The 18,252-nt window shown below is 34.5% G+C and overlaps 1 protein-coding gene across 1 annotated transcript in view; it reads left to right on the top strand.

The window, feature by feature from the left end:
* EDIL3 (EGF like repeats and discoidin domains 3) overlaps positions 1-18,252 on the top strand; it is a 319,001-nt gene that overhangs the window by 44,611 nt on the left and 256,138 nt on the right. Inside the window, exon 4 of the mRNA XM_042956589.1 lies at positions 15,120-15,149. Within this exon, the coding sequence (XP_042812523.1) occupies positions 15,120-15,149 (30 nt within the window). The remainder of the gene's footprint in view (positions 1-15,119; positions 15,150-18,252) is intronic.

Raw genomic sequence — 18,252 nt, 5'->3', positions numbered from 1 at the left:
AAAATTATACTATCCATAGATAGTTCATATTCTTTAGTGATCACTTTTGTGTTTTTTTTTTTTCACTTAGGATGTAATATCTTTCCATTTCTTTAAAAATTATTCCCTGACATTGTACAAAATATCTGGTTAACATACCATCATTTACCATCATTTATTCAACCAGCCTGTATTTTTTGATGTTTAAGTTGTATGCAAATTGGCTCTATTATAAACATTGGCTCTATTGATAAACAGTCTTAAATTTTGTAAACATTCACCATTGTCTCCTTAGACTAAATTCTTAGTTAAGGAGACTAACTTAACTAAGTCAGTTAAGGAGACTAACTTGGTTCGGAGGAGTTATTTAAGAAAAATTTTAATATTGTAAGATTGTGTAGGAAAGGCTAAATGCTTTATCATGATGGATTTATAATGAAAAGAAAACTTAGTGGGCTTATATCTACTTAATCATAATAATGAAGATTTGGGATCATTTGATTTGTAGAGGAAAGTAGAGGAGAAAATATAAGATATAAGTTATATTTACATATATAAAATATAAGAGGAGAAAAATATACTTGGAGAACAAAGAGATTATCTCATCAAATATAGTTTTAAAATAACATATAAAGACTGCATTCCCTTTCATTTTCCACTTAAACAATTATTATGTAAGGCTACCAATTATTTTAAAAGGAACTACTATAAGCACATCTTAATATCCAATTTGGTTGACAAAAGCTATGAGGAAAGAGCTGTTCTCTAAAATTCAGACCAGTAAGAGAGGGTATAGGCAGAAAAGTCTTAAATAATGGCTCTAGAGCTTGTAGAGTACAGAGCTAACTTAAGATAACAGGATTAGAAAAAGCCTAACAGGGTTAGATAAAGGTAGGAAGTGGGGAAATGATTAATATTACTCTAATGGAAACGAAAAGTCTATTGGCTGAATGGTACAGTGTTTGCTCTCATCTGCCCTCTTACCATTAGCTGAAGATAGAAGGAAGAGTAAGAAATGAAGCATTAAATATTCATTGCAAAGAAGTGTCTCTATAGGTTGAAATTTATTTCTTAGAACTACTAGAAATCCTGTAGTATTTAATACTGGTAAATTAGATAAGCTAACTACTCCTAAATCTTACTGAGACCTACTGTGTGCTAAATCATGATATTTGTTGTGAGGGATTACTAGAGTAAAGCATAGTGGTTACTAGAAGAAATAGAAGGCATGAAATCTTTTCTTAAGGAGCTTCAAGTAGATGTCATTGTTTGTGAAGATTTATTTGACCACAGTCCCTGAAGACATAGGAGTGTTGGGTGACACTTGAAGGTAACTTTGTACTTTAAGGCCGTTGGTCTAAATCAAAGTATTCATGTGGAGGCAGATTCTATAATGCATATTATTTAAAATACAGTGACAACACATAATTTTTAAATGAGTCATATAATGAGTGAGAATTTGGGCAGAATCCTTTTCAGAATATATTAAATTTTTCCCTTTGAAAGTATAAAACTCACCAAATTATGATTTAAAATGGACAACAATCAATATTTATTGTTCTCTTTATTTTATTTTAGCCAAGGCTTGGGAAATAAAATAGGGAGGACACAATTTTGTTTCTATCTCAGCAAAAGATAGAACAAGTCTTAGGATATTTTCTTAAGAACTAACCTTTGGAAAAGACAGCAAATTTCAAATAAGAATTGGCAACTTCTTTTCATGGCATGTTGTAAGTCTCCATAATGTCTTTATCTGGTAAGATTTTAATTGAGAAATCAGAAGCCAGGTGCTTTATCCAAATCATAGAGAGCAATTGGGTATAGGACTTGTTACTGTTACTCACTGACGTCGTTGCCACAAACATTTTCAACAAGATAGACGTCAGTTGTGTCATTTAAGCTCTCTTTCAATCAAAGGCTTTGGCTGCCCCAGGAAATGGATAAATCAAGGTGCATCATAGAACATGCTCTGACCTTTAAGGTCAGCATCTATTAATTATTCAATTATGGAAGTCAAGCTATATTATTCTTCACAATGGTGTCCTGACCCCAAACTTCTGTGCTAAGGCTCACCTCCCAACCAGGCATGCTGGCTATTAGGCCATCACATCATGAACATTGAAGGGGGTGGGCAGATAGTCTTTTTATGCAGTTTACCAATCACCATAATGCCAAGGACATTTTTTTTCTTCATCCTCTTCCTTTTAATAATGTCTTTTATTTTTAGAATACTCTATTCATTAAAATGCTAATATACATATTATTCTTGTTATAACCTTGAAATAAACAGTTGAGCTAATACCATTCTCAGTGTTAAATAGGAAAGTGATAATGTGATAAATGTAATGACTCTACCAAGGTCATAGATTTCTCCTCAACGGCAGGCAGAACAGGTGTTAAACCTGAAGTTTTGTCCCATGGACTCTCCACAGTCCTCTACATTCAAATTAAACTGTGCCTGTTACACATATGGGGATGGATGCTTTGAACAATGAGAGAAACTGGAGATGTAATAATAATAACAATAACAACAACAACAACAACAATAATAGTACCTTTACTTACAGTGTTTGTCACATGCTGAGCATGCTTCCTTGGAATGTTGTAGGAACACATTCTTTAAAGGATTGCATCATGCTACGGTGGTTAAAAACTGAATTCAATCCTGGCTTTTCTATTTACTATCTCTGTTACTTTGGGCAAGATACCTTAGTTTCTTACCTGTAAAATTGGGGTAATAATAGGACGAACTTCGAAGGGGTTTTGTTCAAATCATATGACTTAGTATATCGAAGGGTCTTGGAACAGTGCCTAGCTTATAAGAGGTATACGAGGAGTTATAAAATAAATAAATATATATATAGACATTTCAGAAGCTATATGCAGAAATCAGACTTCTAAGTTCCTGAATATTCTTCCATCATTTTAGTCACTAATAACATTATTTAAATGTCCAATAAATCCTGCTCTATTATTTTTATGTCAGGATTTTTTTCTGCTTGTGCTTGAATATGCAAACTGGTGGCAATTTACCTGTCAGCTTTTAATTTTTCAAAAATTTCTTTCCTTCAAGATATAATTTGACAAATCACCTCACTTGGAATGGGAAAAAGAGAACCCGATGTTTTATTATTTGAAAATTATGAGTAATGTAAGTAATGCTTGCATAATTAGGAATCAGCCTTTTAGGACTATAGCTTTCCTTATGCTCACAGCAAATAACTTATGAATTGATTTTTCTTTATAAGAGTACAAAATAGGAATCTGTAAGGACATAATAAATACCAAGATGAAATTTATGGTACCATATTAATATTAGGTTCTTAGATGTGATAGATCAACAGTAAGCTCTTTGTGGCTTTGCATAAAGATTGAATCACAGAGTAGAAAAACCACTAGTATCTTTCATTTAACAAATATAATTGAGCATCTTTTAAAAGCTCTTCCTGACCTCCTGAGGCTAATCTCCCCTTTGTCTGTGACCCCTAAATAAAGAACTTGCTCTCGAGATACTTATGTTTGGGAAAGGATTATAAAACACACACACCAATAGCTATTACATAATGCAGTAAATAATCATCATAAGATGAGGACGAAGTGCAATAGATATCAAGAGAAGGAAAGGTTACTTTGAGTCCCAGGGATCAGATTTGACAGCTAAAATAGCTTTTAAAATGGGCTGGTATGGAAGTGTAGTTCATCAGCAATGTTATTAGATGAGAACATTTTAAGCAAAATGCAAGATGATGAACACAAAGATGAGAAACTTGAGAACATTTTGGAAGAATTAGAATTAGTTGTTGCCCAGATTATTTGGTGATTTTAGGGATGTTTGGGAGCCAGACCAAGAAGGCAGTTCGGACCTATATTATTATGTAGGACCTCTAGACATCCTCTCAAACTATTCTCATTATATAGTTTTCAATGTTGTTAACAAAATTATGCCAGGAATATGATTCTATGGTCTCTTTTGATAATATATTATGGAAACATACAAGAAATATATATATATATATATACGTATATATATATACGTATATATATACGTATATATATATATACATATGTATATACGTATATATATATACACACACACACACATACATACATACACACACACCAACACAAAACACTTTACGGAACAGTATTTGACGTAATTTTTAACTACTACCTCAGGCTTTTCTTTTATGGATTAAATTGTACTACTTTTTACTATTACATTTTTATTCTACCTCCAAGGTCTTTTTTTTTTTCATTTAATTAATTATTGTGATTGTTTTCAGTTAGACTGGGTCTGGTAGATAGTTGATTTGGAAAATGCTGAGTGTAGCTTATTTACTGAAATTAGTGCTAATTTCTAACCTAGAATTTATCACCAGAAATTAATTGCTGGAGGAAACACTATAAAGGTCTAAAGACAGTTTCCAGAAGAGTACTTCTGTGACTATAAATGTCAGCTGATATGTGGAAAATACAGTGAGAAACCACAAAATATTTATATTCATCTGGATGGATACCTAGTGCCAGATACTAAGGAAACTATTTCAATAAAGACAAGTGTTTGGTTTTCTTGGCTGTTGACTTAATCAACTATATATGAAATACCTGCAAATGAGATTCTTTGCTAGAAAGAAATAAGAGATTGGAAGAATACCTTTAAGTCTAATTCAAAATTTTGTAATTTTTTTCCTATTGCTAAAATACATTTAACATTGATGCTAAGCCAGTCATATTCTCCCTTGACCCCTTCCTGAAATATGACTCCCTTTATTTTATGTCTTCCTGCCCCCTGCCTTTTTTTTTTTTCTCTGCCCAGTCTTTCTTTCACACAGGAAGAAGATAAGATTAGTAGTCCCTAGTATTCTGGTAATTGGTATAAGGTGGGGCTGAAAGAAGAAGGGACAGGAAATTAATTCTTTACTCTTTTAGTAGCTAATACAATGTTGTGTTATTAGTTGTAACATAGCAGCCTAAAGAAGGCAGGTAATAAGGCCATTGTATTTTGTCCTAGTCAGATGTCATCTGGAGATCTAATTCTTGTTGCTGTATTTCAAAATACCTTGACAAATCTGAATTTATCAGAAGAAGGTTAAAAAAATGATGACCATGGTGTAGGCCATGATATATGAAATTAAGTAGAGATGTTTATCTCAGTTAAGAAGAGAATTAAGGGGGATATGACAGCTGTCTTCAGATATTTGAATGGCTGTTATATCAGAGAAAGTGCCACATTATTCCATTGTTTCCCAGAGGCTAGCTCTGGGAGAGCGATGTGACATATTTCTTTGTGAGGTTATAAATTCCCTGCCACTAGAAGTTTTGAAGGAATAGTTAGATTTTTAGTTGGCAGCTTTGACTAAGTGACTTTTTAGTTTGGTTTGGATGTAAAATTTTGTTTTTTTCAAAGTTGCGTATATTTTGTCTGCTGAATAGCCTATCTCCTTGGCTGTTTTTTGTTTTTTGTTTTTTTTTCCATTTGGTAGAGTAAAAATTAATAGTATGCATTCACAACTTGAAAATAACCTCAAAGATAGGAAGAGTGGGGCTTGGGCCCTGCCTAAATACCCCTGTACCTTTATTCAATTTCCTTTTCTTAAAGTTAGACCTGTCGACTTTTTTTCTCAGTTGAGTTATTTAAAGACATTTCAATTAAGGAAAAATTTGGCCTAGGGAGACCAGTTTTGCAGATAGGGAAATCACATTGTCATTGTCATTTGATTAATGCCTGAATGCGATATACTGACCCTTTTTCTTTAAAGAAGATCCTAATGATTCTGAAAAGAAAGCATTTAATTTTACCTTCTTTTGTAACAGGCAAGAGGAAACACAATCCTCTTTAGCAGTCATTAACTGACTAGAGAATGTCAGTGGCACATAGGTTAGTTGAGTTCTATATAGCCAAGCCGAAGCTGTGCTTTATCTCTTAAAGTTAGTGTCCTTGGGATGAGTTCACACTACATGAAAACAATAATTCCCCTAGACCAAAGAGAAACATAAATCTGCCAGAGATATCTGAGCTCTCTTCAAATTAGACCTGCCCACTGTTCCCCCGCCTTCATCTTTTGATATCTTTTCAAAAGGTATTTTAATTAAGCCAAGTATGTGGAACTATATTTTGAGAACTCATTTCAAAGCCATCATAAAATTTCTGAATTCCTCTTTGTAATATAGGCAGTGAAAAAGGAATGATATTTTGTTAAAAGGTTTCACAAATTTCTGAAGTAGTAAAATGTCATTTTTGAAATAGATGTAACATATTAAATATTTTCTTGTGCACACACAAAGACAAATCATATGCCAGGATTTTGTAATATAATAAAGTAGTTTTCTGTCTTCAAATGGCCACCATTTATTTTTCTTAAAACATTGAGGTTTTATATTACTTAATATAAGACTATAATACTCAACGCTCAACCCTAAGGCTGAATCTGTCCAAGCACAGAGCTCAGCCATTTCTTTGTCTCTCTGCCTTGTACTACTTTGACAAGGGACACTGAAAGATCTACGTGGTCATCATTAATGGCAACTCTATTGTGAGAGTAACTCTCACAGGAAGAAGGCACAAATATCTGGGGCCTTCTGGTGGCTCTGTCAGTTAAGCCTCCAACTTCACCTCAGGTCATGACCTCACGGTCTGAGTTCTAGCCCCACGTCAGGCTCTGTGCTGATAGCTTAGAGCCTGGAGCCTGCTTCACATTCTGTGCCTCCCTCTTCCGGCCCCTCCCCCACCCACACTCTGTCTCTCCCAAAAAATAAACATTAACAATTAAAAAGGCACAAATATCATACTATCCAATATATTTAAGAAGCATGTCACTGTAGATAGGCTGATGGCATAAAAAAGGATTATTTAAAAGCCTTATTTATAAAAAGTGAGTATTTTATATTGTGCATAGTATTATGAGCTCCTATTTATTTAATGAAATGTGGTCATTTATTTTGTTTCATGTTGCTATCACTATTCAAATGGAGTCTGATTATTCATTGCAATATTATTTATGATTGAGATACCCCTTAATCCATTGAAATATCATTCAGTAGAGTTAAATAAATTATGATATATCCTTAAAATAAAACATTATTAAATACTGTCTACAGTCACTGAGTATATTGACATAGAAAACTACGTGCAAATACTAGTGTAAAAAGCAAGTTGTAGAACAGCACGTGTTGTATAATCCTTTTTATTTATATTATAAATAAATATATGTATTCATATGTATATGAATTTTGCTTAAAAATTCAGTTTATGGTGAGTTTTTAATTGGTAATTTAGATGATTTAATAAATATACTTCTAATTCCTAATTCAAACCTTAACCCATTTGGACAAGGGTTTTTTGTTTGTTTTGTTTTTTTATTTTTATTTTTTTGCCAACCCCCTAATCAGAAAATCTCTTCTGACATTAACATTTTATGTGCAATGATTCTGTGGTTTCCTTAAGTGGATGCTGTCACTAAGATTTGTGTCAATATTGCTGGTCTATCCGGGACCTTTTAGTTTTTTGTTCTTTTGGTTTTAACAGATTTGCTTTTTGGATTAGCGCATTTGTCCAGACTTATGGAAATGACTTGAGGTTGAAGTGAGCAGTTTCCCACACATAAATAAAGCAGAAATCCATAGAACATGAGCCTGATGGTTTCAGCTTCTTTCTGTCAGTTGCTGTGAAGCAAAATAGTATGGGTGCTGTGACCATCTGAATGTCACATATGATGTGCAGGTAACCTTCACTGCATGGCTTTCCTAGTCACATTACTGAGCATTCTCATTGCAGAATTATTTTCTCTCTCCTATATTAAACTTTCAAAAAGGTTATGAATTAATTTTATTGGAAGTTGATAGATCTGAGCAATCATATACATATTAACTGCTAATCTACTTGATCCCTTTCAAGTTTCTTCTTTCCATTTATCCATGAATTTTCTTAGGATACCTTAGATTTAATTACTAACCCTTACTTTTACGTGACTCAGAATACTGTAAAAACAGCCGTTATATTCACTTACTGGACTTAAGTTTCTATCTCTAAACTTAGATAGCTTTCCAAAAATATTTACTCAGTACCAATTATGTGCACTATACAAAATTAAAACATAACTGTTGGCCTAAAAGAAGTATAGTAGATAATGTCCAGCTTGTGAACAAGACTGTAAAATATTGCCATTTTGTTTCAAGCCAGCTTTAGGTTATAGTTTAAAAGTCAGTGAGGTGTGAAAGGGGACAACTACACAAATATGGAGACTAAAATAAATACTAAAGAATTAAGGATGGTGAGATGTGAATTGAGTCTACAGGGATGAGATGAATTTGGTTAGGGAGGGAGGACAAATGGAATGAACAAAGGATATTTGAGGACAATTGAATAGATACAGGAGATAGTGAATTATATTCCTTTGTAATGCCGAATCACCTAAAGATCTTTAGTACTTCCTTTAAGTGGGACCATGTATCCTAATTATGTCCCCAACGTCTCTTTAGTACACATTGGGAGATGAGTCATATTACTTCCCAGTTTCCCAATACTCTGGTTTAGTTTTATAAATTGTGTATTTTTTTAACTCAGTGGTAAAAAAATGAAACTAAAGCTTCCATTCATTTTTTTATTATTTTTCCCATTTGTACCTCTTTCTAAAATGAGAAAATTGCAAATGCACTGCTAATAGCTATTAACATGATACACTGTATAAGTAGCTTGTGAAACCCATGTGAGCTATATCACTACTAAACATAGAAAGTGCATTTTGTGATGCTATTTTAATGAATCTATTTAATTAATAAGCTGTAGTTTGATGCTTTTTTGAGTTAGTTTAAAATCACAGATTTGTTTTTTCATGAGATGATCAGATGGCCATTACAGTAGCCATTGTCTTTTTAATTATTATTCTTTTTCTCTCCTGCCCCAAGAAAGTAAATCTGATTTATATAACTATATATAGCTATATAAGTTAGTATATATAGATCTATATAACTAAAACACAAATGAAGATGTAAGGCTTTCTCTTTGGTAAGTCTAGTAATGTAGCTTAATGAAACATCTGAATTTTATTGAGCAACATAGAGGAGTATATTAAATATTTATCCATGTTTTCTTTCTTTTGACAAATATTTCTTGAACTTACAACATTGTAGACACTATTTGAAAACTACAGTTTAATGGTAAGCAAAACAGTCACATCCCTGACCTCATGAAACTCCTAGTCTAATGGAAGAGACTAATAAACATATAAATATATACTTGCATACTAACTGCATGTATACCTACTTCTATGTACTCTATATTATTAACTATACTCAATAGATGTCGTTCTCCAAATTTAGCATCGAAATCAAATTGCACGTGAAAGACTGATAGAATAGAGAAGACTTTGTAATTCTCTGAACACTTTCAATGCAAACACAAACACATTGTCTGTTGTTTCTCATTGAGACTGAAATATTCTGCAGTTCTGAGAGTGTAGAAACAACCAAATCATTTGCTGTCTGAAGTTTTTGGCCAGGAGAGAATAACATTCCTCTTCGTATTTTCACAGAGAAGTTGATAATGGCAACCTGTAAGTCCTGAGGCATGTTCTCATTGGGCCATAGGCAATAAATAAATAAATAAATAAATAAATAAATAAATAAATAATTAATAATAATAATAATAAATAAAGAATAAAAGAAAAAACATATAAACCAAAACCTATCTCTGAAAACATCTCTGAATACTTCCAGACACAACTCTACAACCTATTTAAATGATTGAGTTCATAGATTTGAAATGATAATTTACTCTTCTTTGCATTAATAATCACGCATACACACACACATTCACATTTATAGCATTAAACATCTGAGCAAGGATGAATAATCATACATAAATATAGTTGTTATTTTTACATCAGTGCAGTTGAATAGAATCTAAAACATTGTCAGAGTGTAAGAATATATATTTCTTATTTCTTTGATTATGGAGATAATGAATTACAGTGATAATTGCAAACTTGAAGAACATATTTGGTACATAATTAATGAGATTTATAATATAGCAAACAAAATGATCCATAAGTCAATATGAATTAAGTAATATCCATATACAAAATAGATTATAATATGCTAAGAATTGTATTTTATTTCTTTCATAATGAGCTATTTGTATTTGAGGGTTGAGCAACACTGGGTATAGAATTGTTTCTGGGGGCACCTGGGTGGCTCAGTTGGTTAAGTATCTAATTCTTGGTTTCGGCTCAGGTCATGATCTCGTCGTTTGTGAGATCAAGCCCCACATTAAGCTCTGTGCTGATGGTGTAGAGACTGCTTGGAATTCTTCCCTCCCTTGCTGCGCATCTCTCATGCTTGCTCACCCTCTCTCAAAATAAAAAAAAGAAAAAAAAAGAAATTAATTAAATTAATTAAATTTAAAAAAGAATTATTTTTGAATGGATGGAAATTCCATGTTATAAAAGTTTACTTAAAACACCCAAAGATAAGGGACACCTGTGTGGCTCAGTCAGTTAAGCGTCCTACTTTGGCTTAAGCCATGATCTCTTGGTCTGTGAGTTCAAGCCCTGCCTCGGGCTCTGTGCTGACAGCTCAGAGCCTGGAGCCTGCTTCAGATTCTTCATCTCCCTCTCTCTCTGCTCCTCCCCTGCTCCCACTCTGTCTCTCTAAATTAATTAATTAATTAATGACACTCAAGGATAAGGCCAACAAAAAACAGAAGATATAAGAATGTTGATACCATGTAGAGAGACTAAAGCCTATCCAGTGAAGAAGTATGTGTGTTTTGATATCATATGTGTATCAGGGTAATACACAGCCTGTCGGGTTTGGGTAGTTATTGTCCTTGACATTGGGTCCTGTGGAACAAAGGAGAAAAGGAGGGAAGAAGGGAGGAAAGAAGGAAGTACACAGGTTGCCTTCTTCTCCCAAGTACTAACCCAGTTCATGAGCATGTACACTGCCAAACCATCCTGAAAAAACAGAGACCAACTTCAAAATTAGAGTAGGTTTATCATATCAAAACATGGGGCGATGAGCTCTGTGGAACCATTTGGTGCTGAAAGCCCAGCTGCCCTCTGAAAGCACCGCCCAAGACTATATGTACTTTCCATCTCACTGCCTCAGAGGTAGTTAATTCCTTATCTCTTCTAATGTATTTTAAATGGGAACAACAGAACAGGTTACGGTTGTGCCGAATGCCACTTAGTTGCAAATAGAGAGAACTCAACTAAAAGTAGATAAACAATAAAGTAGAAGTATTTTTCCTCAGAACTGAAAGTCCAGATTTGGGTAAGGATATGATTTAGTGCCTGAACCATATCATCAATAAATTTCATTCTATTTTTCCATTCTGCCTTTGAGCAGGATTCGCTTCTTTATAAGGCTGACTCCCATTATGGTTGCAAAATGTCTGCCTGCTTACTTTTGGGGCCATAGATTTCCTGTCTGTATCTAAAGGAAAGAGGGAGAGAGGGTTGTTTCCAGATGCTTTCCCAGAAGATTGAGGAAGCCTCCCTTCCAAGAGCCTCACCTCACCCAAACACATACAAACTTGACCTTACACATCATTATCCCCAAATGGGTCATATACTTACCTAGACGAATAATGGTGGCCAGGAAAATGGAAAAGGTTTACTTAGTTATGACATACAAACTTCCCCTCTAAATCCACAGGAGAAGTCCTCTTCCCCCAAAGTATTGATGTAGATACCCAAATAAATCTGAAGATGACACAAGAGAAAGAGGATTGAAAGCTGATGAAACAACCCTAGTACACATTGCAAAGGGTTTCCTATAAGCCTGCTAATTTACTGCTTCAGTTCCGACAACTGAACCCATGGCTCTTTCCTACTGCAGCAAACTTTGATGGGTAGAGCCGTCATTTCAACGTTTAGTGTTTATAATAGTCACCTGCTGCACTTTTTAGAAATGCAGAAACTTGAGGGGCGCCTGGTTGACTCAGTCGGTTAAGGGTCTGACTTTGGCTCAGGTCATGATCTTGTGGTTAGTAGTGAGTTTGAGCCTCACGTCATGCTCTATACTGACAGCTCAGAGCCTGGAGCCTGCTTCACATTCTGTGTCTCCCTCTCTCTGCCCCTCCCCCACTCACGCTCTGTCTCTCTGTCTCTCTCTCTCTCTCTCTCTCTCTCTCTCTGTCTGTCTCTCTCAAAAGTAAATAAACATTAAAGAAATACATTTTAAAAATGCAGAAACCTGAACTAACACCCAAATTCAAATTCAGTAGATCTGGAACATTTTAAGGAACACCCAAGGTGATCCTTTTATGGGCAATGAGAAGATCACACAGCTAAGTTCTCTACATCAGATACATATTTTTAGTGTCTCTTTTTTCCACTGTCACCATAATTTTCGTACATCCTTCTGCATTGTGCCAGGCAGAGCAATACAGAGTTACTTGTTTACTTTTGTTTTGCTTGGTGCATGTGTTTTTAATTTCCAGGGTTAAAGGAATTGCATGTGACAAAGACATATGTATTTTTTTGATTTGCCGATTTCATGAATTCTAAGAAGCAAATAGGACGAGTGAAAAATAATTTGGGTAGCATGACATTATCTTCTGTGGTAATCATTTCATCTGAATCTCACTAATTAAGCCACTAATGTCCACTTTGAGAATTATTTGTACTTTTGGAGCTCTAGCTGCCTCCCATTACTAGTTCACCATGTTTTGTCTGGATGCCTACACACAAAACATCTTTGCCAGAGAGAACTATGACAGTGAATTGATACTAATACTAACCCTTGTGTATGCACCTGTGTGTGTGTGTGTGTATGTGTGTGTTTGAATATAGTATGAGTGTTGGTTAGTGGCATCTTTATATTATGAGGAACCACTGTTATGGAGATATTGCATAGAAATAGAATTCAAGGCAGACTTGTGTATCTGCTGACTCTAACATGGTTAATCTGTTACAAAGATGTTTTTAGGTATTACAAGCTTACGTGGAGCTTAGTGCACTGCTTAGCCCAGAGGCTTTGGTTTTAAGACATTCTAATTGCCATGTCTTCTATAAATTTGGAATTGTCTTTGCTTCAGTGCTGGCTAGTTCTTTCCTAAAATGTCTTGCTTATCCATCTATAATGGAGGGATAAAATCTTAGCATTTCTAATCTCTCTTCCTTAGGCATCACATGCTTAGGATATTTTAACTGCATGCTTGGGATCTCACCCCCTGCATCTCTCCCTGGGTTGTAAGAGACACAAAGAAGTTTCCCAGTCCCTTCATCCAGCTTTTTTCTCCCTTTATACTTCTTTCTGAGTAAGATTATCAGATATCTAGCCAGTCTTCATTCCATGAGCCTTTTCCCCCTTTTCCCTCTCTCTCTTAGTGGATACTCAATCAACACCTTGGGAGACAGGGATAGTGGACAGAGTTTGGTTTGAAAGCCACACTGACATGAGCTCAAATTCAAATTGACCTTAGACTAATTGCTCAGTCACTCTGAACCTCTGGATCTTCATCTATCAAATATGAGTCATTTTCATGTCATCATAGCTTTATAGAGTTCACACACATAAAGTGGCCAGCCTTGAGTGCTTTTATTTCCCCACTTTGAATCTCCAGACTTATACCAACAATGACCATCTAAGTCAGCACTTCTACAAGACTTTATGGTATTTTCCTAAAAGGGAATTCCTGGAAGCCACTGACAGTTTTCCTCTTTGAACATGTTATGTTAGATTTTGGACATAATAAAGCAACAAACGGCTTTTTAAATATTTTCGTTCTCCACCCCATGCATGCCAACTCTGTTTGCTCTCTCTGTTCCTTTATGTGCCAAGGAGACAAGCCAAACAGTGAGAGGAAAATACTGTCAGGACACAAAGTAACCTTGTCTAAGGTGTACTCTGTGCAGATGGAAACTTAACGGAAAAGAGTGGAAACTGCTCCCTGGTTACACAGTGATACCTTGATTAACGAATCACCTGGGAACAAAGCTCCTTTATAAGCAATTCAGTTGAGTAAATTTTTATGTTAAAACTTCATGAATCAATTGAAATAGCACTGGCTGGTGTCATATAATTCAACGGTAATATTCAGAGTGAACTGAACTTGTGCACAGAGCAGAAATACCTCCTAACAGAGTGTGTCTGTTGGTGTGATGGTGAAGGGGTGGATTCTAGGCAAACTTGGGAAACAGTTGCAGATAAACTCTCGTTTTCACTCTTGCAACCACTGTGCTCCATCCTCCACATACGTGTAATAGTAGGTTCTTACCCTTGGAGTCTGCTCTTAAAAATTCCTCCCTTTTAAAACAGGAATCAGCATGATTCACACTTTGAGTTATGGTTCGTGTTACCTTATATCGATGTTATTTAGCAATGTCTCAAACCTGGCTACAAGGTGGTACCATTGAAAGAGATTCTGACTTCATAGGTTTGAGGCGGGGCCCAGAGTTTGACTTTCTTAATATAGATTCACGGTTGTGAGCCACTGCTGTAGCATAAAACTGTATTTTCATACTGTGGCCTCTCCTTTTATAATATCCATGTGTATCCTTGTCTGGGCTGTAGAACACGTGTGTCAAACCACACAGGGTCACCCTTCACAATGCCGGTTCTTGTGTGTGAATGACTGCTTCTGAATTTTGAAGCATGTGGTACCTGTGAGTTCAGTGTGTTTGTATGTAACCCCTATCTTATTTATAACTTCTACTTCATGGAGCAAAATTGTAATGCATTTTAATTTCTCTTTGCTAATAGAAAATTCCCACAAAGTGGTGATGGTGGGATATTCATATGTTATTTACAATTTATATTTTCAAATAATATTATTTATGATAATTATAATTTCCAATCAAACTAAATAAAGTCAGTCATATTTGCAGAAAGGAAGGGAAAGCAAATTCAGACAACTGAGTGGTCTTTTCTAATAAATATGTATCTTAGAAGAGAAAAGTGTATAAATGTTCCTTTAATGTAAACTCTCATTAACTTGTCATTATCCAGTTATCTCATGACTTCTAATGTATTCACAAAATTACAAATGAGGAGCTTGTAGTCTTTGTTTGAAAATGCAAACTATATTTATGTTCAATTTCAATCTCTCTCTCTCTCTCTCTCTCTCTCTCTCTCTTTCCCCAACCTCACCCCACCCCACCCTCTCCCTGTCCTCGTCTTTTTTCCTCTTATCATAGCATCAGATGAAGAAGAGCCAACGTCAGCAGGTAAAGTTCCTTTTGTTGCTAAGATTATTTCTATGTAATTTAATGCTGTTAACATTAGTCCCTTCACCCTTTGAAGTGTATTTTTTTCTCAGATTTCAACCAGGAAACTAGCACAGTTTTATTTACTGACGTTTTTTAATTTCTTGGACCCATTATACCACCCCAGATTAAATGATGTTAGTTATAAGCTTTAAATTCAAAGAAAAAGAATTGAAAATGAACTGTCACAGAGGGAAACATAATGTAAAATATCACATCAACATTAAAGAATAAGGAAAATGGAGGGCACCTGGGTGGTTCAGGTGGTTGAGCGCCCGACTTCAGCTCAGGTCATGATCTCATGGTTCCTGAGTCCTAGCCCCATATTGGGCTCACTGCTGTGAGCCTGTCAGCATAGAGCACCCTCAAGATCCCCTGTCCCCCTCTCTTTGCCCCTCTCCCACTTGTGCTTTCCCAAAAATAAATTCTAAATAAAAAAGAATAAGGAAAATGAGAAAATAAAAATATTAAGAAAAATGTCAAAAAATAATAAAATGAGGAGAAAAACTAAAATGATAAAATGCAGAAAAATAATAAAATGAGAATTAAAAAAGAGGAAAATGATAAAAAAGTACTTTCAGAAATATAATCTTCCCTGATAGAATAGGCATTATCAAATATATAACTGGCACTGAACATGTTATTCATTTAAGTTTAAGGGTAAAAACCACATTGTTGCCTCAAACACTCACTTTATTTAAAACCAAATTTTTACAGTTATAAATTAATGATACTGAAATCTGGCATCATAACTCTGCTGGTCATCCAGTTAATCAGTATTAACCAAGCACAGGCTCAGGTTTGAAGTAGTTACTCCTTCATAGTAACTTCTATGTAACTATAGTACTTCAGAGTAACTACTGTGAAGAATACTAATGGTAGAGAAGGCATTGTGTTTCCAACTTGGTTCCAGGACAATGGGATGGATCAAAGAGAAATGCCAGGAGCCTAAAGACCAGGCACATTTGTAGGGTTAAGTAGGCAGCACAGCTCTTGTGGTTAGCAATAAATAAAAGGCCCAGGCTAGCCAATCAGCAGTATCAGGAAAAAGGAGTCAATGTCCTGAGATGCAGGGGTTAGAGACTGGTCAGAAGAGGAAAACCAGAACCCAGCACTAGATTCCTTCTTAGGCAAGTAACTGAGGAAAGCAGTTGGGCCTGAGAGACAAGAGCAGAAAATGGTCACTGAAACCAATGGACAAAAGGCAACTTAGTTTTATAGGAAGGTGGCGGGGAGCTAGCCCAATTATTGGAACTTAGGTACAAGGTAGGGTCATTTTGATTCATAGACAGAATTTATTTCAACTAGTATGAGACTTCCTGATTTCTACCTTCCTCCAAAAGTGGCTGGGTGGGCATTTTTACCTTTAAGAGTAAAATCAGAAGATCAAAAATTCAATGGAAGGAACTGGAATAGACATCTAACAAATACCTTTGATAAACCCCGAGGACACTGTATTGTATGATACTCTTTATGATTATACTTCCCTTAAGAATGGAATCACAGAATTAGATAAACTCTCAATTATTCCATTTTCATATTATCATTCGTTTGCAGTCTGATTTGGATAAGAACTCCCTATCATTGTCTCCCAGCCTGGTCAGTATTGCGTAGCCTCTTTTTAGGAGCAACCTAATCACATGACTCAATAGCAAACTCATCTGTTGATATGGCTCCTCTGCTGATATGAGTCTTTTTCCTAGTTTCTGACTTCTTTTTGCCCTACTTGAGGCATTAGTGTTTACAGGGTTGCCCAGAGACTGCATTTGTCAGCGTTAGTTTTCTCTTTGTATCAGTCCTCACTAGCACCTATGCTTTCCTAGTCCACCCTAATTCCTCTTCCTTACTTCCCACACCTTGCTCTTTTGCCTGCCAAACAATTTTGGTGCCATTGCAAAAGAATTATTAATTTTGTATGATGAAGATTAATTTTAGCCTAATGTAAACGACATTTAAGTATAATATAACTATTTCTTGGTGTTATTTCATTATTCTAAAGTTATTTTGATAATTTACCTACTAAGGTCTTTTGGTAATTGCAACTGAATGTTTTTTCTCCAAATATTTATTTTACTTTAGAGTGATATGAACATCATAGAGTTTAAATTATGGTTTAAAAATATTTTTGTCTTCAGATATGAGCAGATGTTTTTGTAGTGATTTTAGCACAGACTTTTAGAATAGAACAAATGTACTCTTAAGGAATATTTTAACCAAATAATTTCACATACAGGTTAGCATTGAAAAAAATTTGTCATTTAGGAAAGCAGGCACTCCTATATAAAAACTGCCAGCAGGAATTAAATGTTTTCCTTTTAATTTTATCGATGTATATAATAAAAAGAGTATTATTGTATAGTTGTATTAAAACTTTTGGCAAAGTATTTATTATGAGATTTCTAAAAACTTGATTTTATAAGGAAAATGGGAAGTGGATTATGATTATTTTAGTCCTTTTTGGTACCATTTACCACAAGTTTTTTCAGCAGTTATTTTTCTTAAATGAATATTTATTATCTGTTTATGTGCCTTTTTCAGTAGTATTTATCAAAATATATCTTTTATTTAAAACTGTTAGTCAGAATATATTTATTTCATACATGGTTAATAATTTTCTCTACTCTTATCTTCTTCTGTTCACAGAATTTATCTAGAATAATCTTTCCTAACCTCAGACTCATTTTATGGTCCTTTATTTTATATTTCTTTCCTGGTATTTCTTCATACTGCTTAAATTATCAATGAAATGCTATCTTTTATTTGGTCCCAAATTTTGCCTGAATTAAACTTTTATATGTTCCCACATGCTATTTTTGATATCTTAATCCGACTCATATTCTTCTTTCAAATCAGATTCACAGCATAATTGGATAGTAACTCTTTCAAATACATTCTTTAATTTCTTTAAATTAAATAATTTTAATGTTTTTGTTAGGAGATCTGCTACTCCTCAAAATTCAGTATGAGAAGAAATAATAAAGTAAGTGGGGATGTCGCAGGTTCCTGTTAGTTATGAATGTATGAATTATGAATTAAGAATAATTCTTATTTTAAGAAAATCTAT

The sequence above is a fragment of the Panthera tigris genome, chromosome A1, assembly GCF_018350195.1.
Source record: "Panthera tigris isolate Pti1 chromosome A1, P.tigris_Pti1_mat1.1, whole genome shotgun sequence".
In the NCBI taxonomy this organism is placed as follows: Eukaryota; Metazoa; Chordata; class Mammalia; order Carnivora; family Felidae; genus Panthera; species Panthera tigris.
This window is presented reverse-complemented; position numbering and strand designations above follow the sequence as displayed.